Here is a 15602-nt window from a genome sequence, read left to right on the forward strand (position 1 = left end):
AAGTCTTGTGTTTGCTTTTACAACTATCAGGTCTTATACATATTACAAGTCTTACACAGATTACAAACAAAGAACTTACAGTTCCTGCTTTAGCAGACAGTAAAGAACCCACTCCTCAGGTTTATTAGTTCCTACTTCCTTTTGTAGGAAGTAGGACAACTGTAAAGCAAATTTGTAATAATAATCAGAATAAGCTGCACTTTAAATTTAATATTCTAAAGCTAATTATTTTATGACTAAACTAAGTTAAACATTTATCCATTCTTATGTGCCCACCAAAGGGGCTTCTGATTCAAATAAAGTACTTTTTAAAAGTACTGCATATATCCCCATGTTCCTGGTTTTCCTTTCTCAAAACTCCTCCTATTAATTCAAAGTTTCAAGCACTCACACATTTTGAGTTCCCTACTGCTTTAACACTCTACTACTCTCCAAAATAACTATTTAACAAAACACAGATTCAAGTAACACACACAGAGCTGTTTTGACTCCCTCCACTGCATATCCTATTCTCTGAAGTCTGAATATGCTTCTAGAACAAATCATACTGTACCTTGATTGTATCTGTTTACTTGTCTGTCACTGTAGCTAGATTATGAGCACCTCAGAGGCAATGACCTGTCTCCACCTGCATGTCCCCAGTAAACTAGGACAGTATCTGGCACACAGCTCAAGTTAATATATATTTATCAAATGGGTGCATGAAGGAAGTCAAAGTTCCTAGCAACCCTCTTTTAAAATGGACCATCTGAAATGAAAAATGAAATGCAAATGTCTATTGGGATCTCAATGTCAGAGTCCCGAAACAGTGTACGATATCCAAATTCGTTTCAAAACCCCTTCCCTCAAATACACTCTACTCTTTACTCAACACAGCTAGAAGAGAGTAAAAGTTCTTCTGCAACTTCCAGTTATAACTCTAGAGCTGAGGTGGTGCCTGTACCAAACATGAAGTGCTCGCACCCAAACCCCACCTCCCCCCACCCTGTCGCTGCTGACCCCTTTAAGGTCACATTGTCATCCCCGTCCCTAAACTGGGGCAAATCTCCCCAACTCAAATCTCCACCAAGCTACATTTAGGGTGTTCTTGCGGTTGGCACTAATGGCCAATTTTGGACTTTAATTACTGCTGTCCGAGGTTTATCCCCCCACCAGGAGCTGGGCCTCCAGGAAGCAGGACTACAAGGCAGGGCCTCACACTTCAGCAGAAAACCCTGACTGGGTGGATGTCTGAACTCCTGCTTTGGGACTCACAGAGCCTCATGGCTCTGAGCAAACTCAACTGCCCTGATTGTTCAACAGGAGAAAACTTTCCTCAGCAGGTTGTGCTGTGCCTCAAGCTGCAGGCCAAGCGTCCTAAGCAACCTGGTGCTTGATGCTGGGGTGTTTTGTTTTGTTTTGTTTTTTGATTTGTTTGGCTGGTTTTGAGGGTGAAAAGGAGACGACAGAGCTCTTTGCTGGGTTTTAACCCAATTAGGAATCCTGCTCAAAAATTCACTATCACCTTAAAATCCAGAAAAACGTCATTTTACAGAATCAAATACGGCAAGTTTGATGATGAAATTTCCTGTTTCACCATCCCACCTCACTCCCTCTCCCCTAGCTGAGAAACTCCTTGCATTTTCTAGCTTTACTTTATCCATAAAGAAACACTCCTGAAAGAAACACTTTACCCAGGATGGTTCTAAGACTCCAGTCAGAAAATGTAGGGGCTGTTTAGTCATGATAACTTTTTTCTGTGAGGGAGCCACAGATCTGTCCAACAGTAGGATCCACTGCGCCAGGCTGTGTCCTTTTCACTGCCTGGAAATCCACATGGCATCTCAGATGGCTCCTAACACAGAACAGGCACTCAGAGAACATCTGTTCCTCCTGATGCAGAAAACTAGTGGATCAGAACAGTATCAATGCCGTATAAACAGAACAGGAAACAGTCACAAAGCCACTGAACCAAGAAATCAGAACTCACTGAAAAATAATTTCTGGTGGAAAAAGATATGACTTTAAAAAATTCACTTCCTAGCCCACTCCAGGTGGAGTTATCTCTTCACCTGGGGTCCTTATGGCACTCTACACAAGCTCACTGGGTGAAAATTCTTTCTTCACCACCCCACCAGGCAGTGGTGCTCCCTGAGGATGGGAACTACCCCTAACTTATCACCAGAGTTGTTGGTACCTGACAACCAGTGGGTCCTTATGACCGACAGCTTTACTGAATGCATGTCAATTATCTAGATGGCTGGCTCCTTTCATGAAGAAGGCTGCTACCCCATCAGCAGGACACGTGTTCACGTTCTTTTCCTTTTCCTTTTTTTTAAAATATTTATTTATTTATTTGGTTGCATCAGGTCTTAGTTGTGGCAGGCGGACTCCTTAGTTGCGGCTCGCTGGCTCCTTAGTTGCAGCACGTGGGCTCCTTAGTAGCGGCATGCGAACTCTTAGTTGCAGCATGCACACTCTTAGTTGCAGCATGCACGTGGAATCTAGTTCCCTGACCAGGGATCGAACCCGGGCCCCCTGCATTGGGAGCATGGAGTCTTAACCACTGCACCACCAGCGAAGTCCCTCAAGTTCTTTTTCAAGGGAAGGAAGGCAGACTTCCACTGAATTCTCCAACCATTCTGTGGCCTCATCAGATTACTGAAGGTATTTGGGAATAGGCTGAGCTGGATAAGAGTTCAATCTTTGAGCCGCAAAATGAGTGAGCAAATTAGCCAGGCAGACAGCATCCCTGAGTGTCCAGGAAAGAAAGAATACTGGCATGGACATATGTAAAATGCCCAACATTCTCATGTAGCCCCTACAATAACTATAGAGAGGTGTCTCTTTAATGTGCATACAAACCACCTAGAGATCTCATAAAAATGCAGGTTCTGCTTCAGTAAGTCTGGGTGGGGCTTGAGAGTCTGCACTTCTAACAGTTTCACAATGTTCCCACAGACCACACTTTGAGTCGCAAAGTTTTGTTGTTATTGCTGTTGGTTTTAACTTTTTAAAATTGAAGTATAGTTAATTTATAATGCTGTGCTGCTTTTTGTTCTTTTAATTGAAGTATAATTGACCTACAACACTATATTAGCTCCAGGTGCATATACAGTGATTCAATATTTCTATATGTTACAAAATGATCACCATGATAAGCCTAGTTATCATCTGTCACTACACAAAGTTATTACAATATTACTGACTATATTCCCCATGCGGTACATTTCCACTGACTCATTTATTTTTATAACTAAAAGTTTGTACCTCTTAATCTCCCTCACCTATTTCACTCATGCCTCCCACACCCCTGCCCTCTGGCAACCACCTGTTTGTTCTCTGTATGAGTAGCAAAGTTGTATAGTAAATAGTGTATCCTGTTTTTGCAGCTGAAGAAGCTGATGCTCAGAGACAGGAGGAGACTTCCACTAGCAAGCAGAGGCAGAATGTGAACTCAGGTCTTCTGATCCCAAACCCAGAGACTTTTCTACCATACCATTCCACTAATCTTTTCAGCTAAACATCCAGGACCATGAAGATGTGTAGCTTTCCCGCATCCCTCAAATAAGCCCTCCTGCCAGCTTTGCCATGTAAGGAAGAGGGAGGAGGGAAAACTAAAAATAGAAGCTATGGGAGAATCAAGCCAGCCAGATGTTCTTGTTAAGAACTTAAATCATTCAATCCTTCAGCTAAGACTCCTTAAGAAGGACCAAAGAAACTTTAGGCACTCCTAGATGCTCATTCCTTCACTAATGAAAGGCCACAGGGAAGTGTAACTGTTTAAAAAAAAAAAAACAAAAAAAACAACTGTGTCAGTGATACGGGAATTATCAGGGCCATACAGCACACAGAACCAAATTAATTCCTAACAAACAGCTAGTCCTGTGTGTGCTGGGCTGTGCTGCTCAGACCTCAGCCGGCATATTCAGAGCGGTCAGCTTTGCCCACTCCACACCTTAAGAGCAAAACTGATGAACAGGAGCCCACCCAGAGGAGGGTAACAAGGAAAGAACAGAAACACCAGGCAAGGAACCATCAATGGAACACAGAAGACCTGTTGAGACGTAAGCCCCATTTTCCTTGATCTGTCTTCCCAAAGGGGGATTAGACCTGTTCTCTGTGGCCCCAAGAGGCAGAATTAGCAACCTGTTTTCCCAGTGAAGAAAACAGTTCACCACTGTCTAGTGTCAGAGCTGGGATCTGCCCGTAAACCTTCTAACTCCAGATCCCACATTCTTTCCTCCAGCCCAAACTGCTTCCCTACAGAGGTACCACCCCAACCTGTACCAGAGGTAGGCACTACAGGAAGACAGATCTCAGTTCCAAATAAGAAAGGTGATTTCAAAGTCAGAGCTGTCCAAGGACAGACTATGCTGTAGCGTGGGAGGATAGAGCACCTAATACAAATCCTATCAGCAGAGAGGTTCAATCAGAGGTTAATAACTTGGCAGGAATACTGCAAAGGGAATTTGGGCACTGGATGGGTGACTGGGTGAGATGAACCTGCCACCCCTCAGAGATGAATTAATCTCTTCCTGCTGTATTTTCCTCTAACCCTTCATTTGTACATAGTTTGCCTTTCATCAGTTACTTGTACACGTGTGTGTCATCTTCACTGAACTGTAAATCCTTGTAGTGTCTTATCCATCTTTATATCCCTTATTGTGCCTGAGACTATACCTGGGAAACCAAGGAAACATTTTCGTGCCTTCTCTGTGCCGGGCACTCTGGTACGCATTCTGTACATATCACCTTATTCCGTATCCTCACAAGAACCCTAAGAAGTATTGTTATTACTCCCTTTTTATAGATGGGGAAACAGACTCAGAGGATAACTGCCAAGGTATTGCTGGTGAGTGGTGAAGCTGGCACTCAAACTGGGAATCTTCTGCTTACACCATCATGCTGCCTTCCTCCTAGAAGGAACTAAACAAACGTCTAGCTGACTTAAGCCAAACACCTTAAAAACAGGCCAGTACTATATCCAGCTAGGTCTGTTGTTGTTTTCTGTTGCTATGCTCAAATTTTCCTTCTAATTATAACCATCCATTCTCAAAGTGACCAATATAAAGTTGTTGTTTTTGGATATCCTCTCTCTCACTTTTTCAAAGACAGTGGCAGAGCAAGAGGACCAAGTTTTCACAAACCTTGCCTACCCAAAGGAATCCCTCAAGGCCCCAAGAACTCCTCCCAGTAGGTCCTAGCTCCATCTCAGGGCTCTGGACCACTGTAAACAAATCAGGTCCTGGATTTCTGCCCCAGAGGTATATGGCTCACACACATCTTCACAGGCTCTTCTCCAGAACCTCGCTCTCCACACTCAAACCCAACTCAGGGCAACTCAGAACTTCCCTCAGCAAAACAGTCTAGCTCAAAGGTCCTCAGAATTAGCTAAACTTCCAAACAAAATCTATCCTGAATTTCAAATCACATTAGAAACCTGCTGGCAGGCACTTAAAAATATTTAATCTTTCTGCCAAATGGGGCAAAAAAAGATTTTGTGATTTGAATCAGAGGCGCCAGCATGTTTGGACAGCCAACGCATAGGCTTCTCTGACACTCCATCTGTCTTCAGAAGTAAATCAAAGCCAATCTGGCCAACCACCTCTTTAAACAAGAAACTTAAGCATCACCAAGGGAAATCCTCATTGCTCAGTTCCCTGGGTGGGTTTCGAGTTTTCCATCCCTGGGCCTCTGGGATAGGAGATCCTGCTGGCACATGTACCATTAAGATGCTGTGCTTTGCAACCTGACACCTTGATTGCAGAGAACCAAAAAGCCACATTCACTATAAATTTAACTTATTAAGATGTCTTCCCATGTGTTAACATTTTAGAGCAACTTTATTAAACATCAGAGAGCCACCCCAGCTCCAGCAATAAGCAGGACTTAATGAAGATATATTTCCCATCAGCGTCTGGCCTCTCTGCATCCATCAGACATTTTCAACTGAACCTAAATTAACCTGTAAATGAACTGATTTGCATCCATAAACCCAACAGAAATATACCAGTGTAGGGTGAGATATCCAATCTCCATTTCCCAATCTCACATAATTCTCTTGTTAAACTAAAATATGATCCTTTCTACAACCTGGTTTCATCTTTATTAAAATGGGAAAACAGGGAAATCTGAACCACCTAGGGTAGAAATTTCATAACTAGTTACAATGCCTTAAGAAGAAAATAATCTTTGATATATGATCATCTTAAGGAGAACACCAACGGGGCACTGTTTGGAAAGGTACCAAAAAAGACCTAAGCTGGGGAGATTTTCATCAGTTCACCTATACTGCAATCCTGGTTCCCATCTAGTTCTCAGTGAAAGAACTTTTCCACTTGACCAAAGAGGTTTGATCTACAATAACTTTATCAGAAAAGGAAAAAAGTATACTTAATATCCACAATGTGCCACACTCTTTCATATATTGAATATTATCTTAGTTAATCCTCACCACAGTCATGTGAGATGAATATTATTTCCACTTGATAGTAAAGGAAAAATGACAATATTTAAGTGCCTTGGATGGCAGGGCCTGTGTCTGGTTTCTCTATATTCCCAGCAGTAAGTTCCCGGCACTGAGCATGGGACCTAGGACACAGTTTAAGAGCCTGCCACATGCTTAAGAATGAATACATCACTAAAGGAAACAAAAAGAAATTTGGGAAAAATATGCAATCCAAATTTTGCTCTAGGCCCCTAACTGAAACCACTGCCTGGGACACACCTGCCTGATGCAAATAATCTACTTGAGAAGCAGAGGTTTGTTTCAAAGGACAATTTATCATCTTTCCAACATCTACGTCACAAAAATAGCATCCACATTTGGCTACACACTTCACAGGGCAGGACCTAGTCCTGTCTCACTTCTTTTTCCCCCCGACTCAGCACCACGCCTTGCACAGGTGGGTGTTTAATGATCTGAGTGATGACAATGGTCATGATGATGCCTTCAGCCATCATGGGAGTAAACAAAACACAAGATGCCCACAGCCACCAGAAGAACTGGTCTCTGAGTCAAGTTACATCCTCTCTCCAGCCTCATTTTCCTCTCCGGACAATGTGAATAACAGAACATACCCCCAAGACTGTCTGCAATCATTTAATAAATAGTTAGTGAGCATTAGCTACATGGCAGTACTGTGCTAGGTAAAGGGGACACGGCAATGAACATGACTATCACATCCTGCCCCATAGAGCTCAAAGTCTCGGTGGATATCATGAGACTCATAAGAAAAAAGGAGTTTTACAAACTTCAAAGGACTCACAATTATGAAGAATTGCTCCTCCTCTGTGTTTCTGAATTGGTTAATGGCATCACCATCCACCCATTGTCCAAGCTGTAAACTTGGGAATTGTCTTCAACTCCTCTCTCTCCTTCACCTTGCCCACAGTTCTGACCAATCACCAACCTTCTTCTGATTCTCCTTCCGAAAAGTCTCTGATACGTATTACTTCTCATCTAGTTTTCCATGCTTCTACTCTAGGCCCTTTGTTCCCACCTGAAGAGTCTCCTTGTAATAATGATAATGGCAACCATTTATTGAACACTTACCATATGGCAGGCATTCTACTAAGAGCTTTGCATGCATAACATAATTTAATCTAATAAGGTAGATACTAGTACCCCTATTTACAGAGGAGGAATCTGAGGTACAGAGTAACCTGCCCAAGACACACAGCTAGTGACAAAGCTACAGCTCAAGTGCATTGTCCATGAGATTCTACCCATATCCCTTACTGGATTCCTGCCTCCAGTCCCTTCTTGGTCAGTGGACACTCCTTCCTTTATTGCTACTGCTGCAGTGCTCTTTCAGAAATCCAAGCTGGTCTGTCTCTTCTGCTTTAAGACAGCCAGTGCTCCTCGCCATCTCCAGGTCAAAGTCTAAAGGCTACAGGTCACTCCCCAGTGTGAACCATCTGCTGTCCTGCCCCACCAACTCCCACCAGGAGATGCTCTCACTCAGGGCTCCCCAAACTCCTTGCTGACCCACTTCACATCTTCCTCCTCAGCCAAGCTGCCTTTGCCCTTTCCCCTCCAGACAAGAATATTCTCCTCTGCAGCCTGAGCCCCATGTACACACTGATGTTTCAGCACTGACTGGTATGTTTCCTTCCCTCTCTTCCTCCGCCCTCCTCCTCCTTCCCCTCCTCGTCTTCCCTCTCTCTCTCACACAAACTCAAAAAAACAAACAAAACAAAACAAACATAAAAACCCACCATACACACACTTCCAATCCTGAGTTCCTGGAGGGCAGACACAGTGTATTTTCATCTCTGATCCTCCAAGTCCCAGCACAGTTCAAGTCAATAAGTAACTAAATGAATGGTATGTTGTGGTGTTAACACCTCTGAGCACTATCCCTACAAGCAAATAAGTGTCCCCAGAGGACACTAAAAAGAAGGGCAGTAGCTCCTGTCCTCTCAAGCAAACTCAAGAAGACAGACTGCCTTCCAAAAAGTTATTACAACTAGCTGAGATTGGTCCTCCACAGTCTGCTGGCAGCCTCTCTCCAAGCCTCTTGAAAGCCAATTCAATCACCTCTAAAACGGTAGAAACAAAACTGCTCCAGACCAAAAGACTACAGGAGAATTGCTCTCTCAGTTTGGAGATGATGTAAACTGATGCCCTCCTCCACCCGGCAATGGGCAAAGCATTCCCCAAATGCAGCCTGGTCAAAACACTGACTCTAAATTACCTCTGTGAACAACAGAGGATCCTGACTGAGGGAGAGTCATCAAAGAAAAATGCCAGAGACAGCAAAATCTAACCCTGCTCTCCATCTCCAGAGCTACAACTGGACTCCAGGCCACAAATGCACGGCTGCCTCTGTCCTCACTGGTCTCCCAGCTCCCATTCTCACCCCCCACAGGTCTACTTTCCAAAGAGAGGCCAGATGGTGTTTTTTAAAACTACGTGAATGATAAGGACACGCATAACACCCTCCAACAGCTTTCCATCCACTTGGAATAAAATCTAAACTCTTTACCAGGAAGTTCAAACTCCACCCCACACCCACTTATTTTATACCACTCTCCTCTTCAATCACTACATTCTAGAAACACAGGTCTTCTGTTTCTTAAAAGAGGCCAACCTCCGGGTGTTTTTCTATGCTGCCTGCTTGCCTGGAAGGCTTCTCCCCTAGATTTCTACAGAGCTGGTAAGTTCTCAAGGTTCACTTCAAACTTGACCTTTTCAAAGAGGACTTCCCAGACCACCCTATCTAAAGTGACACCCCCTGCCACCCCATCACTCCCCATCCAATTTTTTTAGCACTTTTCAACACTAGACACTAGACACTATTTTCATTTAGTGTCTAGACATTTCAACACTAGACAAAATTTTCATTTATTTCCTTGTCTTCTCCCTCATTAGGGTGGAAGCTGTATTTTGTTCACCCTGTGAATACAGTGCATGCAGTAAGCCCCCAAAAAGAATGTCCAGAGTATCCACTGACTATCAGCAAAAGAGAATCCTCAGGATGGGTTATTTTGTTCTTCTGTTAAAATGAAGAAAACATCTATTTAACCCCTACTGTATACTGGGCACTGTAAATCCTTATCTTCCTTTCAGAGGTAAATTCACTAGCTCAAGGTCACAAAGCTAGTGACTTGCAGACTTCTGAGTTAAATACTTGTTTGTAAAGCTCCTAAACCCCTCTCACCTTTCCTCCTTCTCGGGTGGGTGCGGGGGGTTATTACGCTATGGCTCACTCTCATATTGCCATAACAACGAGAAAAATCAAATATTCCTAAACTGCTTTACAGTTACTAAAGCGTTTTCACATTCACCTCACTTAAGAAGAATACAAAGCACTTGCCCAGAAAGCCATACAACAGTAAGTAAAGTGCCTCAGAGTTCAATATCCCTGCCCTGAACCACAGTGGGGACTCGGGGAGGAGTCGGGGCCAAAGGAGGAATGGAATCCTTATTTCTGGTACATACAGACTGGGAAGCTGTGAGTCACCAGGTGAAGGTTTGGCTACGTGAAACTCTGATAAGGCAACAAGAAGTGAATCACAGGGCTGGAAGGCACTTTAGGCCTCATGGAGGCCAAAGTCCGGCTGACGGATGGGGAAAATGAGGCTCAAGAAGAAAAGGAATTTGCTCAAGTTCACTCAGCAAGTGAATAGAGTCCGAACCAGGGGGTCTCCTCTCCCCCAGCCCCCTTTTCTCTCCATCCAGGCGGCTTCTTAAGAAGAATTCTGAGTCAGGGGGATGGGGAGAGACCAAGGACTGCTCATGGACTCCACAGAGGGGTCGGGAGAGGGTAGGGGTGGGACCAGGAAGTACACAAGTGTTAGGATGGAGGGCAGAAATGAGCCAAGGAGGCGGCGGCAGTATCTGGGAAGGTGGGTGAGGGCAAGCCAGAGGAAGGAGGAAAAGGCGGAAGAGAAACGAATAGAGTGAGGGCGGAGGAAGAACTGCTGTGAAATTGGAGACGAAAGGGCCTGGCCGAATGGGGAGAGCCTGAGACGAGACGGCTGGAATAGCAGTCTGACGATGGAGGAGTCTAGGGCTCCAGGAGACACTGAAGGGAGTCAGACGGGGAGGGGTCCCGGACCGGGAAAGGCAAGGAAGGGAGTCTGACGGGATAAGAGTTCCAGAATCTGAGGAAACACTAGGGCAAGTCTCACGAAGGTGGAGTCCGGGTCAGAGGAGTCTGAGGGGGCCGGGCCGACTCACCGCGCTTGTTTTTGGTGCCGTGCTTCTTGGCGGCTGTCAGCTCCTGCTCGATCTTCTTCTCCAGGAATTCCTGCTTCTTACTTAGCATCTCCTCCGTGTCCCGAAGCCTCTGGATGGCCTCCTGGGGGGTCGGGCCGCCCTTGCCGGCCTTACCCCCTCCAGCCCCGAACAGCTTCCCGAACACCGACATGGTTGCTGCTCGTCGCGCCGGCCTGCGCCGCCCGCTCCGGCTCGGCTCGGCTTCGGCGCCCTCTCCCCGCTCCGCCGCTCCCTGCTGCCGCAGGCCTCTCCGCCACCTCCGCCCAGCAGCTGGGCCCGGCCGCGCCACCTACCACAGGCCCCCACGCCCGGCCCGGCCGGCGTCAAGGAAACACGCCACTGACTACAACTCCCGGTGGGCAACGCGCCGGCCGTCCCTCAAATCTAACGGAGGGTGGCGCGCTGCATGCCGGGAGGCTATAGTCTTCCTGCTTAAAGCTCTCGGCGGCGCGCTTTTAGGTCTAGCTAGGGTCAAAGGGCGAGATCGCATGCTGGGAAATGTAGTCTCCTTGGAACCAGTTCTGTGGCAGTAGAAGAACAGGAAGAGAAGTAAGAATATTTTATAAAACAGTAATTAACGTTATGCACATTCTATGATCCAGGCATTGTGGAAAATGCTTTACATGCATTATCACATTTAATTCTCACAAGACTGTGAGAGATAATACTGTTACTATTTTTGTAGGTGAGTAAGCAAGACTCAGAAATTGAGTGACTGACTACCTTAACTTAATAGCCTTCGCATATGCTGTTTCTTTACCTGCAATGCCTGTCTACTCCGTATTCACCTAACACGTTCTTCGAAACCTAGTAGAGGCTAACAGCAAAGCTAGAGTGCAAAGGTTCAAAACCCACTTTGAATACTTACTTGGGCAGTTACTTCCTCTATTCTGAGCTTCCCTTTCCAAAACTGTAAACTGGAGATAGCGACAGGACCACCTCCAACCTTGTGTGAGATAGGGAATGTAAGATGCTTACTTAGCATAGGCCTAGCACAGTAGGTGCTCAGAAATATATATTTTATTCTGGGTCATCATTATGCACGATAGCAATTAAACCGGGAGAAGACTCAAACTTTCAAAAGTAGCAGAATTGAGGATTTTTTTGCCCCCGCATTACAAAGGGCCAACTGGTTGTGGGGTCACATTTCATTGTTTTTCCTTGTCTTTTGCTGTCAAGAATCACTTCTCCGGATTTCCTTGGTGGTCCAGTGGTTAAGACTCCGCGCTTCCAATGCGGGGGGCGTGGGTTAGATCCCTAGTCAGGGAACTAAGATCCTACATGCCGCGCGGTGTGGCCAAAAAAAAAAAAAAAAAAAGAATCACTTCTCCATCTATTAGCACTGAAGCTGTGTCTAGTAGTCAATACTTCGCCCAAGCCCACCAATCTAATTTGCTGCTTCCAATCTTTTGCATTTATTAGCCTTGCATGAAAACAAAGAGTAAAGCAGTTCTGAGTAAACCAGTTCTGAAGTGCTCTCCAATGAAGAAAAACTTGGCTTCTTTTTTATCCCTTCCTGGACTCTGTTGCTTAGGAACAGAGTTTCAAGTAAATGAGAGCTTAATGGAACTTTTCCTCTATTATTTCACATATATGAGTCTTGTCTCCTCCCCAGACTATTACCTACATATAGACAAAAATATGCCTTGAATGTTGTCCTTGTCATTGTTGTTGTTTTAATCTGCCACAACCCCAGCCTGCACCTAAACGTAACTATTCCCAGAGGATGAGAGAGTTCATCTCACCCAACTTTCCAGGTTGGAAGAAATTTTTCAAATGTGAGAGACATACTAGAACTGTCAAGAATTCACAGCAGCATAAATTGTGAAACATAAATCACACTTCTGTTTGTTTTGTAATTGAGACATTGCAATGTTTTTATCAAAATAAAAAACAAAAACGAGGTGGGTTCCATCAAGCCATCTAATGGGTACAGCAACCCCTCCATATCTACGAAATCTGCCTCTCCCCCCTTATCTAAGTCATGCTGCAACCAGGCACACAGGTAGCAAAACATTTGCTGGGTTTGAGCCATGGCCCAAAGACTATATGAACAGTCTGACTCTGCAGACCTCACCACCATCAGTCTCATATTGCTGTGGGGTAAGCCGGGATGATAGCAGAGCCCCTCATGTCATAACTCTGGGAGCCCAGAAATACATCTTGGGAATATGATAGCAGAACATTCCGATTTAATCTTTAGTACCAACCCCAATTAATTGGTGTGTGGGTCACTCGGATTACTGGGTTGAGAAGAATTCTGAGTCTGCATCAGGACATCTCTTAAAAATGTTCTGAGATCAATTCATGATGTCTGCGGACTTCCCTGGCAGTCCAGTGGTTAAGACTCTGCGCTTTCAATGCAGGGGGTGCGAGTTCGATCCCTGGTCGGGGAACTAAGATCCCACAGGCCACGAAGCATGGCAAAAAAAAAAAAAAAAAAAAAAAAAAAATCATGATGTCTGCCTAGCATGTGGGATGGGAGATAATGACAACATGGGCAAGGTAGCTGCCATCCTGGATTCAACTGCCTTGGTAGAGATTCACAGGGTGTATTGGCTCAATACTGGAGAGCCCTGGGCTTCCCTGGTCCTCATTTTTCTGGTCTCTTGGGCAAATGCACAGCCTTTTCAAACTGTGACCGACTGGTGTTAGCTCATTCAAAACTTTGTGAAAAGAATGAACTACCAGTACTTCCAACAACTTGAATAACTTGCAGATATTATGCTGACTGAAAGAAATTAGACACAAAAGCCTGTATGATTCCAATTATACAAAGTTCAAAAACAGGCAAAATTAATTTATAATTTGTGGTGATAGGAGTCAGAATAGTAGTTACTTCCTGGGATAGTATAGACCAGGAAGAATGACCATTGTGGTGTGCTGACAGGTTCAGTATCAAGATCCAATAGTGTTCACATGGGTGTATACAAATTTATATTTTTGTACTTAAGATCAACGTCCTTTACATATCTTATGTATTAACTAAACACGTTACACTGCAATGTTAAAATATCTCTGGTAAGAGCAGCAATAGAAGCATGCAGTTTTGATTTGTTTACAAAGTACCCTGCCTTCAAAAATCTCATCTTATTTCCATCCACCACAGCCCCATGAAATAAGCATTACTATACCCTCTACATGTTATAGCTGAGGAAACTGAGAACCATAGAAGTAAAAACTGTCCAAGGTCACATGGTTAAAGATACCCTGCCATATATTTGTAATTTTCTTTAAAAATATGTCAAGGAGGGAATTCCCTGGCGGTCCAGTGATTAGGACTCTTCACTTCCACTGCCAGGGGGCCGGGTTCGATCCCTGGTCAGGGAGCTAAGATCCTGGCAGCCGTGTGATGCAGCCAAAAAAAAAAAAAAAAAAGTCAAGAAAAACTTAGTTAATAAAGCCTATTATGAAGAATGGGTTTTGAATATGAATCATAAAAATTATTATGATTTGGTCTCACATAATTATACCAAGTCAAATACAGAGGACTTTGCTAATTTTTAGCTGTAAAAACCAAGCAGAGTATATCCAACACCCTTTCCTGATAAAAACACTCAACAAACTAGGAACAGAAGTGTTCAACCTAATAAAGTCAAGTCTTGTACACTGAGAAGTACAAAACTTTGTTGAAAGAAATTAAACATCTAAATAAGTTGAAAGACATCCCATATTCATGGATTGGAAGACTTATTATTGTTGGGTCACAAAACTCCCCACATTTATCTACAGATTCAATACAACCCCTATAAAAATATGAGCTGCCTTTTTTTGCAGAAACGGATAAGCTGCATTTTAAAATTCATATGGAATTTTAAAGGGCCTTGAATAGTCAAAACAAAATTGGAGGACTCACACTTCCCAATTTCAAAACTTATTGCAAATCTGCAATAATCAAAACGATGTAGTCCTGGTCACTCTCACTTTCTGAGATGGACTGCATTCTGTCAATGGAATGTGTATATTTCTAAAGAAATCTGCTTTCCCTCTACTTGGGCTCACTCTTGAGTTCCTTCCTGAGCGAAGCCAAGGACCCTTACTTGGCGGCCCGTCCCAGGCACTCGCCTGAGACCTGGAATGTGACCATCCTCTTGCACCCCATTTATTTTTTTTCCTGCAACACAGCTGGCAGAACTGGGGAAGGAGGTAACTGGGGGAGGAGGTAACTGGCGGATCTCAGAGTAACCGGGCCCAGGAGTCACCCGTGGGTCTCTCATCACAGCAGAGAGAAGCTCTCTGTGGTCCAGGAGCTCAAGCAGAGAAGCCAAGTCACGGCCTGGCCCTGGAGATGAGGGCGAGGGTAAGATTGGGTTAGCCACTTGCTCAGGGTGACAGTTTTGCTCCTTGACAAGCAAATGCACACTTGGTGGCAGGAACTTTCAGGAAAAGGCAAAACCCAGATGGTACCTTGTAGGCATCATTCTGGCAGGGAACACAGACCTTTGGTTCTGCATCAAAACCCACACTTGGCCTTCTCAAGATGGCCCCCAGTGGTAGGGACAACCTCCTTGCCATGCCTTTCGCTGGGCTCCCTTGTTGGAATCTCTGACCTACTGTGACACTGTGTATCTGGTGCACGACCACCTGGATCTCACGGACCAGAGGGACACACATCTCCACGCCTCGTGCTGGTGAGACCATCTCCCTGAGGGTCTCCATGTTCAGCCTGGGAGCCCACCTCTCAATCCCATGTTCTATATGCCTGTTCACGGGGAGACCTGCACTGGCCCTCAATGTTCCAGCCTCCTCCCAAAGCTCATGAACATCCCATAACCAGCGGCAGCTATCTGGTCGTTATTATTTACCCCGAACAATGCCCTGGCAGTTACTCTGCCTAGCATGCTGCCCTGTGACTCTCCTTCCAGGAGAGAATCTGTTTTAAAGTTCAAGTACA

At 44.6% G+C, this 15602-nt stretch overlaps 1 protein-coding gene across 1 annotated transcript in view; it reads right to left on the minus strand.

The window, feature by feature from the left end:
* CHMP4B (charged multivesicular body protein 4B) overlaps positions 1 to 11033 on the minus strand; it is a 47466-nt gene extending 36433 nt beyond the window's left edge. Inside the window, exon 1 of the mRNA XM_060031044.1 lies at positions 10670 to 11033. Within this exon, the coding sequence (XP_059887027.1) occupies positions 10670 to 10859 (190 nt within the window). The 5' untranslated portion in view covers positions 10860 to 11033. The remainder of the gene's footprint in view (positions 1 to 10669) is intronic.
* Between the last annotated feature and the right edge of the window lie 4569 nt (positions 11034 to 15602).

This window comes from Delphinus delphis, chromosome 15, assembly GCF_949987515.2.
Source record: "Delphinus delphis chromosome 15, mDelDel1.2, whole genome shotgun sequence".
NCBI classification, from domain to species: Eukaryota; Metazoa; Chordata; class Mammalia; order Artiodactyla; family Delphinidae; genus Delphinus; species Delphinus delphis.